The sequence below is a fragment of the Apostichopus japonicus genome, chromosome 9 (genome assembly GCF_037975245.1).
Source record: "Apostichopus japonicus isolate 1M-3 chromosome 9, ASM3797524v1, whole genome shotgun sequence".
Taxonomy (NCBI): domain Eukaryota; kingdom Metazoa; phylum Echinodermata; class Holothuroidea; order Aspidochirotida; family Stichopodidae; genus Apostichopus; species Apostichopus japonicus.
In genome coordinates this window covers 17,845,858-17,866,152 of record NC_092569.1, presented here as the reverse complement: position 1 = coordinate 17,866,152, position 20,295 = coordinate 17,845,858, and the positions used below count along the sequence as shown (strand labels likewise).

The following is a 20,295-nucleotide window of genomic DNA, read 5'->3' as shown; positions in this document are numbered from 1 at the left end:
CCACCTAATAAAATTACCAGATGCCACCTTAATATTCTTGTTAGATTACTCTTTCGTTCTTTCTAGTAGCTATTGAGTGTTATTTACAACAGTTCATAAGTACACAAGTCTGCAGTTAAATAGCTCCTGGCAGCTCTATTTTTATATTTATTTCAGATACGTGGTCCATAACTCTTTACCCCCTAACTGCAACCTAAGACCAGTTGAGACGAAATACCCCGCCCCCCTCCCATTCCTTTTGAAAATGTTTATGTTCATGATGGCGATAGAAATTTTAGATTGAAAACACCAGAACTCGGAAAGCAATTATGAGAAACTCAAATAAACTGAATATGAAATTGACTGTAACTACCATGTTGAACAATGCATTTACTTTGACCTTCTTTGACCTTCATGCAAGGATATTCGTGAAGTAACTTGCCACAATAACTACCAGATTAAATCATTTCAGTTAGACATATTTTTCGTAGAATTTAAATTATACATGTTATACTGACACTTTGGAATATTTTATTATATAGCAGAACTTTCTAATTTTTATAAGAAATAGAGAAGTAACGCCAAGATAACCCATATTCAATATGACGGTCCTTAGTTTGACATGTTGCAAGGCAGGTTGTTAAAGAACGAATGGGATCAGGCGAAGAGGCATCTGACCAACGATCATAAAGCTAAGGTAAAATACAAATGTTTTTGTCTTCTTTAGTACTGGTGCCTTATTAAAAGAAATCAAGCCAGGCGCGTCACAAGCCTCGGCGGTGTGAAGGGCAAACAATACTTGTATTTCCTTTTTTCTAAGAGTCAGAAAATGAACGTTGAGATAACACATCGGTTGGTATATGACTTTTCACGAAAACTAATCAGCTTTACACTCTGTGCCGAACTCCTACTGAACACACACCCGATACACACAGGGAAGACAGTAACTACTGTAAATTTGAAAGTTTTGTACCACAGTAAAATCTGGATCGCGCTATAAATCGGTAGTATGTGCTATTAGGATTATAGTAAGAACTGAGGATATGTGTAATTCCAACAAATCAAGTTGTTGGGATATTTCGTGATTACACAAATCCTCAGTTCCTACTTTAATCCTTATAGCACATGCTATCGATTTTTCAAATTTTTCAACACGATCCAGTTTTAACTGTGGTACAAAACTTTAAGATTTACAGTAATTACTGTAATTTCTGTATGAATCGGCTGGAACACAACATTTTGATTGGATCGTTCTTTGAAGGGTCACTCCTCCAATTTTGTTTGTTCCAATTTGTGTTAACGTGCTTGGTAATGATGGTACAGGTACAGTACCGTAACGATATCGATTGTGCTTATCTTACAATCTGACAAACTTAAAGAAAAGCAATGCTTTCTGCTAGATTGTAAGTTTTAGGTAGTATACTTCTATTAGAGTCTTTACCAATCCAATATGCCCGAACGTTCTCCTTCTAAACAGTTCCACAAAGCAGTAGGCGGACATATTTTTTCGATATGTTTCTGGCTTGCATGTTGAAGAACATGAATGTAAGTACATTTGGTGCAAAATTGGGTCAAGTGAGGCAGCTTTAGACCCCGATAGGCCTTACAGAAGCAGCGCCTAAATATATATATATATATATAGAGAGAGAGAGAGAGAGAGGTGGAGAGAGAGGTGGAGAGAGAGAGAGGTGGAGAGAGAGAGAGAGAGCGGAAGGCCCGGGTTCGAATCCCGGTGGAGGCTGGAAGTTTTTTCACTGTTCTGGATTTTCCAACTAATTACGATTTTCATTTACATATATTCATTTGCCTTTGTCGTTTACCTTCATTTCATTAACATAAAGTATGTTCAAAATATCTCTTTCGAGATCCGACTTTAGGAGTCACGAGAGATTTTCGAGTTGGATAGCATCAGTTTGATCTTTAGAGTAAGGCAAAATATGTCACCAAAAACAGAACTAGTAATGTTCAATACAGGTGACAAACGCCTACAGTGGAATTACGACCTCCCTTGCCGGTTTCGAACCTCTGGACATACAATCAGCGTCTATAGCCTACTTGTTGGTTAGGGTGTCCGCGAACAGAGCGGAAGGCCCGGGTTCGAATCCCAGTGGAGGCTGGAAGTTTTTTCACTGTTCTTGATTTTCCAACTCATTACGATTTTCATTTATATATATATATATAAATATATATATATATATATATATATATATATATATATATATATAAATATATATATATATATATATATATATATATATATATATGTATATATATATATATATATATGTATCTATGTATGTATGGGTGTATGTATGTATGTATGTATGTATGTATGTATGTATGTATGTATGTATGTATGTATGTATGTATGTATGTATGTATGTATGTATGTATGTATGTATGTATGTATGTATGTATGCACTTACCGCAAGTACATTATGGGGCTATTTCAATGTACATTGCTACACCGTGGGGCTTTTCTACACTGTGGGGTTAACCCCACTGTGGAAAGTATCTGAATTTTGTAAAACGTGTTATGATTGGTTGATTCAAAGTGAAAAAAAATAATAACCCCACTGTGAAATATAACTGTATGTAGTCATTTTGTATGTAACAGGCTTTGTATATAGGGTTCCTCCTTGGTTAGACGTAAATTAAATAGCGCCATCATCTTTGCATACCCAGAGCGATGCACATACATTTCACACAGATACATTGCCTAGTCTGTATGTTGATCACACTGTGGGTCTATCAAACCATTATGATGTACTCATACTGTACTAAATACTGTACTATGTGCTATATACTGTACTATGTACTATGTGGGCCTGCATTCATTGTAAATTAATCATGCATGCACACACAGTATAACCTACCGGCCACAGCTAGTCTAATGATAGGCTACTGCCAGAAGCAAGAAGATGTAACTTTGCTACGTTCAAGGTAAGCCAAATATGTCCGTTTTTTTCAAGCCCATCATATTTGGAGTGGCATGTACAGTACATGTACCAGTCATTGGGAGGCCCCTAACTGTTAGTGAGCGACAGTGCACCCTGTCTAGGCTAGGCCAAGCCTAATAGACTAGGTTTGGCCTGACTAACACTGTAACAGCTAGGCTAGCTAATGTAATGTGTTACTTGGCCTATTCTTAGGCTAGCTTACATGCCATAGTATAGAACATCAGGCCAATGGGTTTCGCAGAGAAAAGGCTAGTATTACTAGGCCTAATTACGCTAGTCTGTAGGTCTAGTCCTAGGCCTAAATAGGCTAGGTCCTATAGTATAGGCCTATATGCCAAATATCGAAATAGCTAAAGTTAATGGAACTTTAGTTAAGTTGGCCTAGCCTAGGCTATGCCGAAACTGATAAATAAATTTGAAATGGTTCAAAGACGTGCTGCAAGGTTTGCCCTCTATTGTTACCACCTCACATCAAGTGTTGGGACGATGCTCTAAGATTATAGGTAGGAAACCTCTTTCCGAAAGACGTAGAATATAGAGGTTGACAATGTTATACAATTACAAAATGCAGAACCAGTTGGTAGCAATTGATCCAGCACAATATTTTACCTCAAAGAACCACCAAGTTAGACTAACGTCCACATAGCCAACCTGTCAAACAAGTGCACGAGTCTTCAAAGTTGAAGTTAGCACTATACTGGAGGAAGAAGGCCTAGGCCTCACATTAGGACTAAGTTAGGCTAGGACTAGCCTGTTGGCCTAGGCTAGGCCTAACGTAGGCCTAGTTGTAAGTAAAATTCCATACTGGAAATAAACATTTACCACATAGGCTAATCCACAGATTTAGCCATAAATTAAGGGCAAAGAATTCACACACCCATGGCCAATTAATTATAAAAACATATTTTTCTATAGAATTGAACCATGCCTATGTGTGTATGTTTCTTGTGTTACAATTATTTGGTTAAAGCATGCAAGTTGATACAACCACTACACAGTTTGTATGTACATGCAGCATCGGCGGAGCTCATCAACCTACTGTAGGCAAAGTGTTATTGTTAGCTAGACCTAGCCTGTAGAGGTAACCTGCACTCCAAGCAATTTACCAATTATCAAGGTAACACTTGACACAGATTAGCCTAGGAGAAAGCTGCAGAGAAAGTTAATTGTAGGAATATCTTTATTTCTCTGATTTTTTCATTTCCATGATTTGTGAAGATGAGAACCAGAAGTAATGTACCTCGTACCACTGATCCACTGGACTGGGTAGAGAAGAAACAAGATCCTCCTGGTACTGTTGTGAGATTTGTATCTCATGAGATTGGTAAGTTTCAATCCAATCCTATTCGTCCATGCATGTTAAGGCTATCCCACCATTATATTACCTTATATTTTCAATTGTAAACAATATATACTGTTGTTTCCAGTGTAAAAAAAATTGCAGATGATACAAAGCTGTATTTTGAAGTCACCTCCGTGGACGATGCTAGAATTGTTCAAAATGATCTTGATTAGGTGTTAAGTTGGTCTAAGGAGTGGCAGATGCTTTTCAATGTTGAGAAATGTATTAAAGGTGATGCATGTAGGGCATGGTAATATTAATTTACAGTAATATAGCTTGAATAGACATGAACTTCAGAAAGTGAAATTTGAGAAAGATCTTGGTGTATATTAATGCTTCCCTTAAGCCTTCTAAACAATTATCATTTTTCATAATTTATAGTTTCTTAGTTTTTTATTGTGTTCTAACTTCCTATCCATAGTATCTTGTTTATGAACAATCTACAGTAATGGTGATATGATAGTTTTGGAGGTCATAATTATTTTCATGACAGTGCATTATTCTACTTGAAGAATTCCAATCTGAATAAGCAATATCAAGTCACAAGAAAATGTTTGTATTCATCAAAATATTTGTTTTCATGCAAAATTGTCAAAAAAAATGCTCTAATTGTTAGTATACGTTGTAGTATACAACAAAGAAATGGTACTGTATATAAAGGAACCATGATTATTGCAACTTTTCATTTACCAAACTGCCTGTATTCCCCAACTAATTTGGGTATTAAAAGGATGTTTGCTGTACAGTGTACAGTAGCCATGAGATCATGTCTGGTGTCTAGAATAGCAGTAGATCAAGAGATTGAGGGTCGACAGACCACATTCTTGTATGAAACCCACATGCTCTCACATGTGGCTCAGATGAAGTGCTGATGTGTGAGAGGAAACCTGTGAATTCAGTGTTGGCACCCAACATTATGACAACAATGGTTTGCATATTGTGTGGTTTATCTGGTTAATTATCTAGTTAATTAGGTTACTCATAGCGACTTGATAAGATATCTTGGGAGGTATATAGTTTTTTATATACTACTACAGTACATGTATTTGGGTATGGGTCCTCCATGAAGCATGAAACAATGTTAAGCCAGTAACAGGTGATACTGTACAGAATCACCTGTTACTGGCTTATGTGCCATCGCATGGTGCTTTTGGTGTTAAAATCACAGTGAATTTTGTATTTTTTCTACACATAGGTAAAGGTGTATTTGCAGAAAAGAACTTCAACAAGGGGGAATTTCTCTTTGAATATGATGGTCAATTGAAGCCAGCAGATGATACTGTTGAGGATGATCAAACCTTCATATTTCACTTCAAATGTGACGGAAAAAACCTTTGGTGAGTTGAGTCTATTTACTTGTTCTTATGCATAGAATTGACTTCTGAGAGTGTCCAAGCCCACCTAGCATGTAGCCTGCCTGCATAGGCTGTAAGAAGCACCACTCTGCTGGAAGAACGCTGTTATCTCAGCCAAAAACACAAAGGCAGTGATGAATTGTCTAGGCTTCAATGGAAGCAGACCAAACAGAACAAGAGAAAGCTAATTCGTTTACTTTATGAAGAACTTGTGTAAAATAGACTTAAGTGGTATCATTGTAAATACTTCAGAAACTACAATGTGGGGAAACTTATAATGAATAAAGGTGATAACTTCTGAAGGCTATACATGTATTCTAAGGAATAATACACCCATACACACTAGAGGTAAATAGAAGAGAGCAATCCTGCATGGTTGCAAAATTGGTTAGACAGTCTAAACAGTGTAGTTATCAGAAAAGTTCACAGTTAACATTGGCATTTATATTGCACTTTATTGCCTCATAGCACTTCTATCCCCTAGCCATTAGTAACTTGTAACATTTGGAATAGAGCCTCCCAGTCCAACTTAACTATGGGATGGCAAACAGGCCAAATATATATAAGATTTGAATCCTGGGAGATCCCAACACATACATGTAGTTTGAATCACAAGGCAGAGATAAAAGTAATGTACAACTGTTCTACTGAAATACAATGTAATAGGCCGATATTACAATTTGGCAACTTGTTGTACCTGTGTAACATCTCAGACTTGCTTCAATCTCCAATTTTAAATAGCCTTTTTGAAATACACATGGTGTATGGGGTGTAACAGAGTTATTAGACAGCCATGTGCTTCTACCTTTGGGTTGAAGTGAAGTAACCAAACCACTAGGCTCACAAGAGCAATTGATGACCAAATACTCTAAAGCTAGAATAAACATGGAGGAGACAGCCATACAATGAGCCATGCATAAATAATAAAGCCGGGCCTCAAAATTATTTGCTCATTTTTTATGGTTATATTAAAAATTAATTTGTTTGTACCAGTTGACTGATTTGTTCAATTATTTGTTCATTTATTCAGATTTTTGTTAAGCTTGTTTTTTGTTAAATTATCTCCTGGCTGTTAAGTGTTAATATTGAAATTGCTTTTCTATTTTTCTACCAGATTATAGTTGCGTATTAACTTGCGTTGAAGTTCTTATTGTTACTTTTGCAAATCCATTGCATATTTTGATGAACTTGCTTATAGGTGAGAAAACATGGATCTTGTGCAGGTTTGAACTGTTTATCATAAAAGCCTACGTGTAAATGTGAATTTTCATTTCATAAGTTGAAATGAATGTTAATGTCACCTTTCTAATTTTGAATTCTGTTACTTTGCCAGAGGTAAAAGAAATCAATACTGTCATGATTGTGTGGGTGCAAACGTTGTGCATTTCTGGGGTTACTAATGAGGGTGCTCCAAGAACTGGGGGTATACCTGACCTTAGAAATTATAAAATGTGGATATTTATGATTAAAGTGATTTAAACTTTCTTCTCAGTCACATAGTTTGGTGGCCACATCCTCGGCAATGTCATGGTGAATACATGATCTCTATTGTTTTGGTCAAGGTTACTGACGATTTGTTACCAGCAGAGGTCAATTAATTACTGGAAACTGTGTAAACACATTGACTTACATTGAGCTCATACTTGGTATATCTTCATCGAAATGACTTTACAATTTGAAGGGTTATGTGTGGAGGTCATCATGAGTCATTTGAGGTCAAATATGGATTTAACGTAACAACTTGGTAGGGAAACTACCTTTCAGCTCAAACTTGGTATGTGTGTTCATCATGAATTAGTGTGACATTCTGAGGTCATTTTGGTGTCATCTGGTCATATAATGGATTAACATGAAACATGGCAGAACAATTCATTTGTTGAATCACATTGAAAATTTATGGTAACCAACTAACTCCAATATGACTTGCTAAAAAATGTCTAGTCATGCTACTGCACCTTATTTAGAGAGAGCTGGTGTATAAGTTAACCAGAATATTTCTTGTCAGGTGTCTTGGAAGTGTCGCTGCAGCTTTGTAGTCTTGGGAAATTGAGAAATTTGATTGCTAAAATCTCACCACACGGTATACATTGTGGATGTTGAAGGGTGGTATTTTGTTGTAGTAGCAATACCCATCACTGCAAATTTATGCTGACAGCTCAGCTGTGGGTGGGCGCTGGAGGGGAAGGCAAGGAGGAACTGACCACCATTAGCAAAAAGTTCATACTTTGTTTTTAGGCTCCTTCCATTCTTCCAATTTTAAGGAATCACAGTGCCCATTTGGGCTCTTTTCCAATGTACAAGCTGCATGATCAGTGTAAACATGGTGCATCATCCAATATGTTCACCCTTTTCATTTGTTTAGTATTGATGCCACTGCTAGCAAAAGGAATGGCCGATTTGCCAATGATGAATGGCGAAACCCAAATGCCTATGTGAAGAAGGCTTCCTCATTGGAAATACCAAAACTATTGATATTTGCAAGACGGAACATCATTACAGGAGAAGAAATCCGGTTTGACTATGGTCAAAAAGATGCTACATGGAGATATTAGGTGAGAGGAATAGCCTATATTCAATTGCTTTACTGTATACTGCCTTGTTGGTGTACCTGATGTATACAAACAACAAACATTTTGGATAGTTTTTTTTATTTAGTGTGTAGTTGTTCAAAGCAAAAAGGAATAATCGTCATCATCAAATGCTCTGTTCACAATGCCCATACATGTAGGTATTCAATGCGCAAGCAGTGCTATGGCCATCGTTTGAACTACAATTTTTTTATATTCATGTATGTGATCACAAGGTAACATATATTTGATTCTTTGACGGGAGTCTAGAGGAATCTCCGATCTTGATCTGCAGTCGTGCTGGCATTGGTCTATGTGTAGTATCTGTCCTTTTGTTCACAATTGTACACAATTGCTCAGTGTTCCATTTGTACATCATATGCTGCAATTTGACTAAACAATGACTAATGGTTCTTAGCCATTAGATGGGGTCAGACATTTGATGTCAGAGGTTATATCAAAAAGGTCAATAGAGGTCATAGTGTGAGAAAACTAAAAATGCATCTCTCACAGATTATATTTTAGGATCTTAATAGCTGGTCATAATGTTCTCCTAATCGGGCTTCCTCCATGGTGTTTATGATTTTAGGTCAAGGGCCATCTAAGAGTGACATTTGGGGTCATTTTTTGCTGAATGGATTTTGACGAAACTTTGACAAACTGATAATTGGAAGATGGGTCATTAATGGTGCACACACCTTTGAAGTCGTGGGTCATCTGGGAGTTATTTGAGGTCAATTTTATCACAACTGGTCAAATTGCCCCTAGATGCATACATGCTTTGATGAATTTTGACAAAAACTGGACATAATGTTCATTGGATGACAGTGGTGTATCACTGGTGCTCAAACATGTGATATCAATGGTAATGTGGGGATCATAAAATTTGTGTTTTTGTATTAAATAACTGAAATCTTTATTTGAAAGAATGCATGCAGAATTGCAGAGACCTAGTGTTATTAGTCTGTCATAATGATATTTGAGTAGTTTCACTTGGGGTGTTCAGAGATATTAGGTTAATGGCCATGTAGAGGTCATTTTATGAAATTGAACCTATGTGTACAGAATGGAATATCATTCAGATAATGTATGGCTCTGCACCATTAGGGCTCTATTTTTTTATACACTCACCAAGTTGACATGCAAATTATATGAATATACTACTGTTATCACTTTATTTATATTTTTTATTTAGGTTGCATCTGAAGGAATGGCAACATCGAATGAAGGATCACAAAGTAAGCCACTAAGCATTCCTGTATGTAAATTCATGTAAAAACCTAGTGGAATCATTTAAAGGATATGGAGGGTTTTGGCAAATCAGAACAGATATGTTACAAAATTGGTATATAACTATTACAGATAGTAAATGTTAAAGTCATATTTATAAAACGTATTTCTAACTACTACTCTATCTTCCACTATATCAACTGCTCTGGAATCAACCACTCTATCTGTTCACAATTAGTCAAATTCACCCTGTGCATACATGTACTACTGGATTTTGATGAAACTTGGAAATAATGAATGATCATTGAATTGTGGTGGTCAAACATTAAGGTCAATGATCATCTACTGTAGGGTTATTTTAGTCATCTTAGGTCATCTAAATGTCAACTGTTATCTGAAACACTTGCATGCCTTTTCTCCCTCAAATTCTATTGTACGATTTTGAGAGTTGGCCCTTATGATCTTGGGTAGTGCTTCCAATGTGGGGAGGGGGGGGGGGACATTTGGGCTCACAAGTCATCTTCGGGGGGATATAAATTCTAGCCTCAATAGGATCCATTTGACATGACAGATGTTGAAAACAAAACTTGGACAAGAATAATCTTTGCAAGGCTTTCAGTGTCATTAGTATCAATTGATACCATTTGATAATTATGATATCTGATAACCCCATTGTGTATTAACTAGACATAGTGTATGATGTATTGCGATATATTATAACCCCATAATTATGACATACAAATATCCCTATTGTGTTAATAACTTATGCTGATTAGTATATATGAATTGTGATATCTGATAACCCCATAATATAACATAGGAATAACCCCATTGTGTTAATAATTATACCAAAATACAGTAGTGTACGATGAATTGTGATATATGATAATCCCATAATTATGACATATGAATAAACCCCATTGTGTTAATAACTAAAGCTAATTAGTGTATTCAGTATCACGAATAATTATGATTAATGATAACCCCATAATTATGACATACAAATAACCCCATTTTGTTAATAACTTTACCTAAATAGTGTATGATAAATTTTGGTTTCTGATAACCCCATAATTATGACATACGCATAACCCCATTGTGTTAATAACTAGACCTAATTAGTGTATGATGAATTGCGGTATATGATAACCCCATAATTATGACATACGCATAACCCCATTATGTTTAATAACTTAAGCTGGTTAGTGTATTCAGTATCATGAATAATTATGATATCTGACACCGCATAAATATGACATACGAATGACCCCATTATGTTAATAACTAGATCTGAATGGTGTATTTTGTAGTATGATGATTAATTGCGATATATGATAACCCCATAATTATGAAATTTGCATAACTCCATTGTGTTAATAACTAGACCTACTGTAATTAGTGTATGATGAATTGCAATATATGATGACACCATAATTATGACATACGCATAACCCCATTGTGTTAATAACTAGACCTAATTAGTGTATGATGAGTTGCGATATATGATAACCCCATAATTATGACATACGCATAACCCCATTGTGTTAATAACTAGACCTAATTAGTGTATGATGAGTTGCGATATATGGTAACCCCATAATTATGACATACGCATAACCCCATTGTGTTAATAACTAAAGCTGATTGATAGTGTATTCAGTATGATGAATTATTATGATATCTGATAACCCCATAAATATGACATACAAAAAACCTCATTGTGTTAATAACTAGACTAGATTAGTGTATTCAGTATGATGAATACTTGTGATATCTGTAAACCGTTGCCTCCTGTGTTTGTTCTGTAGGGTTCATTTTGTCGACTGGAATTTTTATGAGACTGTTAGGAAGGAGCTTGAAACTCCTAATACCAATTAATGCCTGAATAATCTTTACCTAATTTGTAGGTTCTTAAGTGGAGAAATGTTGTTAAACCAGATAATATTCTATTCTTTTTGGAGAAACTAGCATTTTCAATTTGGTTTATATAATACGCTGCTAACTCCATAATGATATACATACTATTAACCCCATTGTGGTTACAGTTGGACTATGCATGACGTTTATGGAAGAATAATAGTATCAGCATGCCTCTTCACTTTCACTATTTGTAGACAGTTGAGCTGATGCAAAATGTAATGTTTTTTATTAATTTTTATCGATTCCTTGCTGAAGGTTTAAGTTGATCTATTGTCATACTTGTTAGTTGGGTTACCCATAATGAGTGGATGATTAATATTGCAAGTATGAGACTTGCATTTTCCCTTTTTCATTTTTGCCTTTGCCAATTCATTGTGTTCATGGGTTACCACTTTTTTAATGTTGCCAATTTAATTTTTCTATTTGTAATGGAAATTTAAATGATTATTGTATTGTGTTAAAGCAGGGATCAGATTTTCATTCACATTTTTATTGTGTTCTCACAAATACATAAATACCATCACATTAATAATCACATTCAGTCCAAAATAAGAGAAATGATTATGCACATAATGAGGAAAGCAGCAAATACATTGCTGTCATATTAGTTAGATGTTTTAACTATACTGCTACAAAGACGATGGCTTTGAATGAAGAGCAATTCTTGCATGCCTATTTCATTAGATGTACTTATATTGAAAATACATATTAAACTTGTAAATGAGATCGAAAAACTTGACATTTGTTTATAAGAAAGTTCAATAAGCTTTGTTTATAAAAATTATCATATTTGTTTATACTGTAGCATCATTTAAATTAACTTTTCATGGTGAATTTTGTTCATTTTCTGCCAGAATCTACCCTGGACACTCTTCTGGAGGGATTTCATGTGGAGCTTAAGATCTCCTTGTGTGTGGAAAACCCAGTAAGAAAATTTTCATGATACCATTCACATAGTAGATAGTCTTTGGAGGAAGAGGATGAAATTCATTGGGCAGGAATTCCTTATAGCAAAATTATTTCTATGAAGTTTTGGACTGCTCAATATTCATAATTATAAATGCTGTGTTTGAAGCATGTTGAGGTCACCAGTGGCCTCAAACCAGAGAAATGTTATTCTCTTCCTGAGAAGCCTTTTGCAATTTCCAATTTCCTAAATTTTTTTACTGATCCGGTCATTTCTACCTTCGTTAATTGAACTTTGCAATGCAAATCATATGTGATGACTTAAGATGATGCCAACTTCACATTTATCCAATATATATATGCTCAATAAGAGCAGTAGGCCTATGAATTATCACATAGATCCAACAGATGTTTTTGGTGAGGCATCATGACTTCTTTAATACATGACTGATTGAGCAAATGTAGATCCTCATCTATAATGGCCTATCAGGCACCATGACCAAGCTGTCATTACCCCTACGTTTAGTTTGGTCAGCCATTGAAAACTTTAATGTTGGTGATAATAGTCGCTCTTCGTGTTCATCACCCCATTTTTCAAAGTGGCGCAACATTGCATGGGGAAATGGGTGTTTGGTTCAACTTTGTAAAACAGTTACAGCACCTGTGTTACACCAAGATCATTATCATACATAGGAAATCATACCAAAGTGTCCCAACAATTTTGTCCAAGATTGTCTGAGAATTTCAATGGAAAAATTGGTGTGTAGTGGTCAAAGCAATGACTGCTAATATTATAGTAAGGGTTGTACATATAGCCATTTTCTCCCGGTTCATTTAGAAAAGCCGAATGTTACATTTAATATGTGATGCCTATGAACGAATGAAACCATGCAAATGTCAAAACATACAATGTGCCAAATGAGTTTCATTCACCACAGTAAGGGTCCGTAATGATAAATCATGAGACATTCCACCAAATCATTCAAAATTTTATTTTGAGATGAAGAAATGATCATTTAGCATAAAAACTTAAACATATAAGAATTATTTGGCTTGGCAAATGATCCGGCACAAAATAGTTCCAAGCTACAGCCCCAAACTGAATGTAATTACTGATTTTCAAACAAAACTGAACATTCTACCATAGTTTTGAGTAAAATATATGGTTAAGTAGAATTTCTTTTGGAATTTCATGGTAGAATGTGATGCTGTTCCATAATTTGTATGTTCCATAATATATGGTTTTCTGACCACCGTTCTGACATGTTGGTGATAACAGTTTCCTCTTGGTGTTCACCACCCCACTTTTCGAAGTGGTGCAACACTGCTTGGGGAAACGAGGGTTTGGTTAAATGTAAAACAATTAGAGCACCGGTACCTGTGCTATATCAAGTTCATTGGAAATCTATCATGCCAAGTGTCCCAACAATTTTGTCCAAGATTTTAGTTACAAATTGTTCTCGGTGAGGTCAATCCCTCTCTTTGTTACTGCCCCACCCGCCACTGATGGACCACATGCCTTGCTCATATTAAGTCAGCCACTACAATATATCAGCTCAAAACTCACTTCACCACTCAAATTTTTAATATTGCATTTAAGTAATTCAGTGTACTTTGGTATTTTTTGTTGTCTATTCCATGCTTTTCTGTACCAAGAGCACCTTGTTTAGTGGATTTGTGTGCTTTAGAGATCCCCAATATTATTTTTATTATTTTTTCCAGACTTGATTGACCAGTCAGAGGTGCAAAGTGCACTCCCCGAGCAAAAAGAGGAAGAGGAAGAGTATGTTCCTGATCTGCTTCAGGAGGAAGATGAAGAGGATGCTGCATCAATGTGTAAGTGTTGAAGGATCACATTCCAAAAGTGTGTGCTTGTGTGTGTCTATACAGGAGCTTTGGACAGCTTATCTCCCAAACCATAGGAGTTATGATGATGAAATTTGATAGAATGCAAAATGGGTATGGTTTCTTTAACTGATTAGATTTTTAGTACCATATTTGCTAATTAATTAGGCTAGTTTGCGTAATTGATGTTTGTGAATTAATTGGGCTTGATTGTGGATCACCTGGAATCTCCAGAATTGTTGAGCTCTTATATATATTGTAGAATGCACAAGTGGCATTGGTTCAACAAACCCAACAGGTCAGAATGTTAAATTTTGGCCCACATTTGAGATACGAAGAAGCTGTGTTATTGCTTTAGGTGATCATATCATGGATATTGATGTGCGAGTGGGGGTGAAGGCAAATAAACCTGTTGATGTATAATATGGAATAACATTTTTTTTTTTTACCAGGAAAACCTAATCTGATATCAGATCAATACATATTTTTTATCCCTCTACAGTTGGGGCTGGCCATTCAGAAAAGAAGAGCCGAAAGAGAAAATTTACAGTAAGACATACATGGACGCCAGATGAGCTGCAAGAGATCCATAGATACTTTAGTATCTACTTCAAAAAGCAGAAAACCCCTGGTGAAGCGGCTATCAGGCGGGCCATGAAGAAGAGCCAAGAGGATGGAGGGACTTTATGGCAGCTGCCTCTAACCAGTATCAAGAGTAAGGTCAGCTGGTTAAGGTTACAGAGAAAGTAGAACAGCACATTGTTCAAATAAGCGGTTTCACAAACTCAACTGTACATATGCCAAAATGAGGTCATGCTAGGTCAAGCAATATAACAAAGCAATATTAACACACTGGTTGTACATAACCTAGTCATGGGTGGCAGGATTATTGAATGTTTATTATTATATCCCATTTTGGGATGAGTAATTTTACTAGTTGCTGATTTTGTTTTTGTTATTTGTTATTTTCAGTATGAAAAGTTGCAATTGTTGTAAAATTAAATATTTTATAGTTTTTATTTACAGCTTATTGAAAGTCAATTTTCAGGATGCTAAAATTTTTAAAGAGATTTTATACAGAAGGATATATTTTGATAGTTCATTTTTGTCATTACTAATTCCAAAATTGGAAAATGAATTTGATCTTTTTGAAAATAAAATGAATAATTCAAATTGAATTTTATAATAGGATATTTGTTAAAATTGGGAATTTTTAAAAGAAAATGTTTGAAAAACAGGAAATATTGAGAAAATTGAAAAAAATTAAACAGCGCATCTTTTATTAATGCGTGAATATAAATGTGGGTTGCTATATAAGAAAATTATCTATTGTGACATGCTTACAATCAGACTCACAGTTGGTTTGACCATTCAATTCTAATAAGGGACTTTGTAATTGTCCAATCCTGGAGAGATTTTCCATAACTGTTGTGCTGCCAGTCTAAGAAAATTTACCTCAATAATAAACATGATTATAAGAAGTTATGTGAGGTGTGTATAGACCTCTTTCAATTTAACTGGAGCATATGTGCAAATTCTTGTTTTGCACCAAAATATCTTCTGTTTTAGAAATCAATATGGTATGAAAGAAGCAGTTTCATGTTTGATATACATGGTGGGATCTTAAGATGTAACATAACAAGAGAAGCAAGACTAGTGTTTTGACAACCTATTTTTTCTTGTTTGTCAACTAGGATTTATATTTTCTCTTTCTAAATTGTTAATTCCTCATAATTGAATTGAATTTTATATAAAACATATGTTTAGTATAAAAATTTGTTATTGTTTCAAATTTGAATATTTTACAAATTTTATTTACAGCTTATTGGAAAGTCCAAATTTTCAGGATGCTAAAATTTTGAAAGAGTTGGAATATTAAACATTTTTTAGAAAGATCAATTTGGATAGTCATTCATTCAATTTGGATAGTCATTGTTCTCTTCTTTTCATACTATTTTGGAAGAATGTTTTGAATTTTTTTAAATAAAATAGAAGCAAAATAAGTACAGCCTTTGTTTTTGTTTTTCCAAAGTCCAGCATAATTAATATTGCTTTACACACACACACACACACACATATATATATATATATATATATATATACACATAGAGACAGAAAGAGAGAGAGAGAGAGAGGTGAGAGAGAGGTGGAGAGAGAGTAATGGTAATGGTAGGGCACTTGTTTCATGTAGGAGGTCACAGGTTCAAATAACTTTTTGGTCATTGATTTTTAAACCCCTGCATAGACTTGCACAGCTATTGAGTATCCTACTCCTGAGACTGGGGAAAAAAATGTAACATATATAATTAATTGCAGACTGCAACCATACTTACAAAATAATACATAAACAGTCCCAGAGTGTACAATGATTTCAACCCATACTGTATTAGCATGGTTCAGTCCCACAAACTATATATACAAGAACATTCCCATAATGTAGTAAATACAAGTATTAGCACATTGATTCATTACTAAATTATCCCCACAATGTGTGTACATAAATAGTCCCATTGTGCATACAACATATTGAAACCCATACTGTAGTATTATACATATAGAATTTCACAACCCCACCATGTATCAATATACCAACAGTGGAGCCCCACACTGTACATACACCAAGAACCCCACACTGTAGTCTCTGCTGGTATGTATGTATGTATGTATGTATGTATGTATGTATGTATGTATGTATGTATGTATGTATGTATGTATGTATGTATGTATGTGTGTATGTATGTATGTATGTATGTATGTATGTATGTATGTATGTATGTATGTATGTATGTATGTATGTATGTATGTATGTATGTATGTATGTATGTATGTATGTATGTATGTATGTATGTATGTATGTATGTATGTATGTATGTATGTATGTATGTATGTATGTATGTATGTATGTATGTATGTATGTATGTATGTATGTATGTATGTATGTATGTATGTATGTATGTATGTATGTATGTATGTATGTATGTATGTATATATCATATTATATATATATATATATATATATATATATATATTTCAAAAAGATTCTGAAAGCATCAACTACATAATGAGTCAACTGGGCAGCCCTAGCGTAAACACAGATATGTTTGCTTTTAGCGCCTTCTATTTCCTTTTCTTTTTCTTCTCCTTTCCGTGTTTGTCATTATATTTGGCGTATATCTATTTGTTCATAGTAGTGAAGGTACAACGGGTGATACTCAACTTTAGTAGAAAACAACACTTCAATAGACTAGAGCCACTACCTGGTGTTTTGAAACTTGAGACTGAGTTCTCATTATTCCTTATCCATTGCAAACGCAGGGACAGCTTTCGTTGGGCTGCATGTCCATACTGCCAAATCCCATATAGCAAGCGCATGCTTCAATTACGTAAACAATCACGTTTCCTTAAAAGTAGTAGGGTTGTCTCACCCTCCCAACCAAACACCCTCACAAACATTACTTTGCATATGATTAATAAGTGGACATATAGCAAAAGTGACAGGGCGCCATTTCTTGAACTTTAAGGAGTTTTGAACGAGCTCGTTAGCAACTTCTGTGAAGTGAAACAGTTAACACGATTGCCGAACTGATTTTGGTTGTCTCTCATAGTAACTTTTTGCAGATTTTTTTTCTAGATTATTCAGCAAAATTAAAAACAAATAGATATCAAAGGAAAAAGACAAGAGAAATAATAAATTGTGTTTGTAAACAATGAGTACGACATCTGTATATTCATTGCAATACATTAAATTAATGATATAATTTTTTTCTCGAATAAACCATGGGGTATATGTTCTAGCACTTTCGATAATTTTGGTGTACTTCCCTGCTTGTCGAATAATCGCATTTTTCGTAAAGTGTGAAATCAAGGACCTTATTAAACCGTAACATATAAATTCATCGTTAGAAATCCATAAATTAGTGCTTCGAGAACCGTGAAGACATTGTATATATATTTTCCATGTCGAGCAGCAGTGTGTTATACCCTGTTGAAACTTCTCAAGTCCTCTTACCTCTTAGTGTTCCCGTTACACTCATTTCCTGGTAACTGTCACTAAAAGAGCAGAGGTAAATCTTTCGGCACCACAAAAGGAATACTTACGAATGTAGCCTAAAACTTCGTCGTTAAAGGGTGTCAAGACTCTCGCAAAAAGAAACGTCTAATGCCGGTAATTTAACCTAGTTTCGAATGAGGTGTAACAGAAGTGTTAAACACCACCATCGATCCGAGAAAATACACACACAGCTTTCTACCGTCGGTAATTATACACTAGTGTACAGTCAGTTCATACACCTGCGGTCAATACCCACAGCACGGTATACAAACATACAGCGATGGACATATCAGGTCCAGCTTTAGATAACAATTAAGGTATTAGGCTTCATTACTGTCTGCATTTTGTAGCGACACGAACAAAACGTTACTTGCAAGCAACGGAAAGTTAACTTTTTCAGATGGCCGCAAGCGGTTTGGGGTGAGTCTACAATGCTTTAAGCACCGAGGCGACTGGTGGTTCTTTGATACACAATGTACGCATTGCAATGGGACTAAGAACCAGGGAGTGCCAAAACAGCTCCTTGATGTAACAATTTCCAGTACAGCAGTATATGTCAAGCTTTGTGCATGAATAATAACCCAAATGGAGACCACAGTGGAAGCAACGGAAAGATCATCAATTAGCATTTCACTTATACTCCATATTGTAACCTAAGATTCGTTGTGATGAAAATTCGACCATTTTCTTAATGAACTTAACGATCATCACATGCATTTCATGTCCATAGCAACTCGTAGAAAATACTGTTTAATACATCGTAAAACAGCTTTTGCCTTTTTCTTTGTTTTCCAACACCTTTGAAAGTCAATCGAGTTGTTTATATATGTATTCATGAGAAAAATAAACAGCAAACTAAAATATTTGCAAAATATTTTCCCTGACAAATTACTCATTTCTCCAATACATTTCTCCATACATTTCTCCAAATACACTAGTTTGAATTCAACCAATCAACGAATCGCTAATATGTTTATTTATAAGCCTTTGCTCAAAATATTTATTCACAGCAATCCGAAAAGGTTGCGTCGTTATCACAGCAATACTCAATGTAAACAAATATAGCATGGTGTTGTAGAACATAATGGTGTACTGAGTTGCTTACGACACCAGGAAAGTAAAAATGATTTACCTCATTATTCAATGACGTTAATATAATTTAAATATTCATATTATGGGCGGGCTTTATTGCGATCCTAACAGAAAACTAACTTCGAGAATAACAAACTTTAAATGTTGTTTATTTTTCGAGTTTATTTCACCATATGAAGTTAAATTTGAATAGATAAGCTAGTTATGTTTGTCGTTATGGCATCGTGGAGTCAATGAGGTTGAGAAAATCATAGAAAAGGACGCATTTTTACGTATATTGTATTCGATCTCGTTGTTTGCAGCTACTACGTTAGCAGCAAGATTTAATTGACTTACAAAGGTTTTCAATTATCAGCTTAAATTTGCGCATTAAGCAATGTAAGACATGATACATCTCATGGCTGATTTGAAGAAGAGAGAAATTGTACCGAGGGAAGAACCTGGTAATTATGAAGGTGTCTTAGAAAATAAATGGATAAAATCCGAATATTGTAATTCTCATTTTTCCGGAACTAGCTAAATAAGAAAAAAGGACACGGTCGCGAAATTATCCCAGTTCCGACTCCTGGCATGAAATTCCAGCAAATCTGTTACTTGGAATATGTAGAAAGAATACATTTAATCCTGTTCAATAAATGAACATAATATTCTTCGTTTTAGAGAATTCTAACATCTATATATATATATATATATATATATATATATATATATATATATATATATATATATATATATATATTTCAATCAGTTGCCACACGTCGGTAGTCGAACCTATGTAGGTCCTTGTTTGATATGAACAATTGTTACTGCATAAAATTTTCGATTAAAATTCAATATGTTTGTCCGCAATAAAACGAATAAAGTGTAACACAAAGAATGTAAATTGTGATTCAAAGTGTATTATTGAATTGAATTGAATTGAATTAAATTTATTGTCCACCTTCGGAAATTAGGTATACAGGTCGTAAACAGGTAGTTAACACAGGTCGTACGTTAAAGACAGCGTTCTAAACTAAATGCTTGCACAGTGGCGTGCCCAGGATATTTT

General features: G+C 34.9%; 1 protein-coding gene across 2 annotated transcripts; it reads left to right on the top strand.

Moving 5' to 3' along the window:
- The first annotated feature begins 2,269 nt into the window (after positions 1-2,269).
- LOC139973517 (N-lysine methyltransferase KMT5A-A-like) lies at positions 2,270-16,107 on the top strand. Of its 2 annotated transcripts, none has more exons than XM_071980251.1 (8): positions 2,270-2,922; positions 4,158-4,263; positions 5,477-5,618; positions 7,999-8,188; positions 9,399-9,441; positions 12,208-12,278; positions 13,982-14,095; positions 14,607-16,107. In XM_071980251.1, the coding sequence occupies exons 2-4, from the start codon at positions 4,158-4,160 to the stop codon at positions 8,186-8,188; spliced, it is 438 nt and encodes a 145-aa protein (XP_071836352.1). In that variant the 5' UTR covers positions 2,270-2,922; the 3' UTR covers positions 9,399-9,441; positions 12,208-12,278; positions 13,982-14,095; positions 14,607-16,107. The 2 variants fall into 2 exon arrangements, 1 of the variants encoding a protein (XP_071836352.1); XR_011795235.1 differs by adding an exon at positions 6,751-6,834 and having other exon boundaries at positions 2,271-4,263.
- The last annotated feature ends 4,188 nt before the right edge of the window (positions 16,108-20,295 follow it).

Coding starts and splice junctions, on each gene's coding strand:
- LOC139973517 (XM_071980251.1), top strand. CDS start 4,158: ATGAGAACCAGAAGTAATGTACCTCGTACCACTGATCCACTGGACTGG. Junction 4,264..5,476: donor ATTTGTATCTCATGAGATTG/GTAAGTTTCAAT, acceptor TTCTACACATAG/GTAAAGGTGTATTTGCAGAA. Junction 5,619..7,998: donor TGTGACGGAAAAAACCTTTG/GTGAGTTGAGTC, acceptor TCATTTGTTTAG/TATTGATGCCACTGCTAGCA.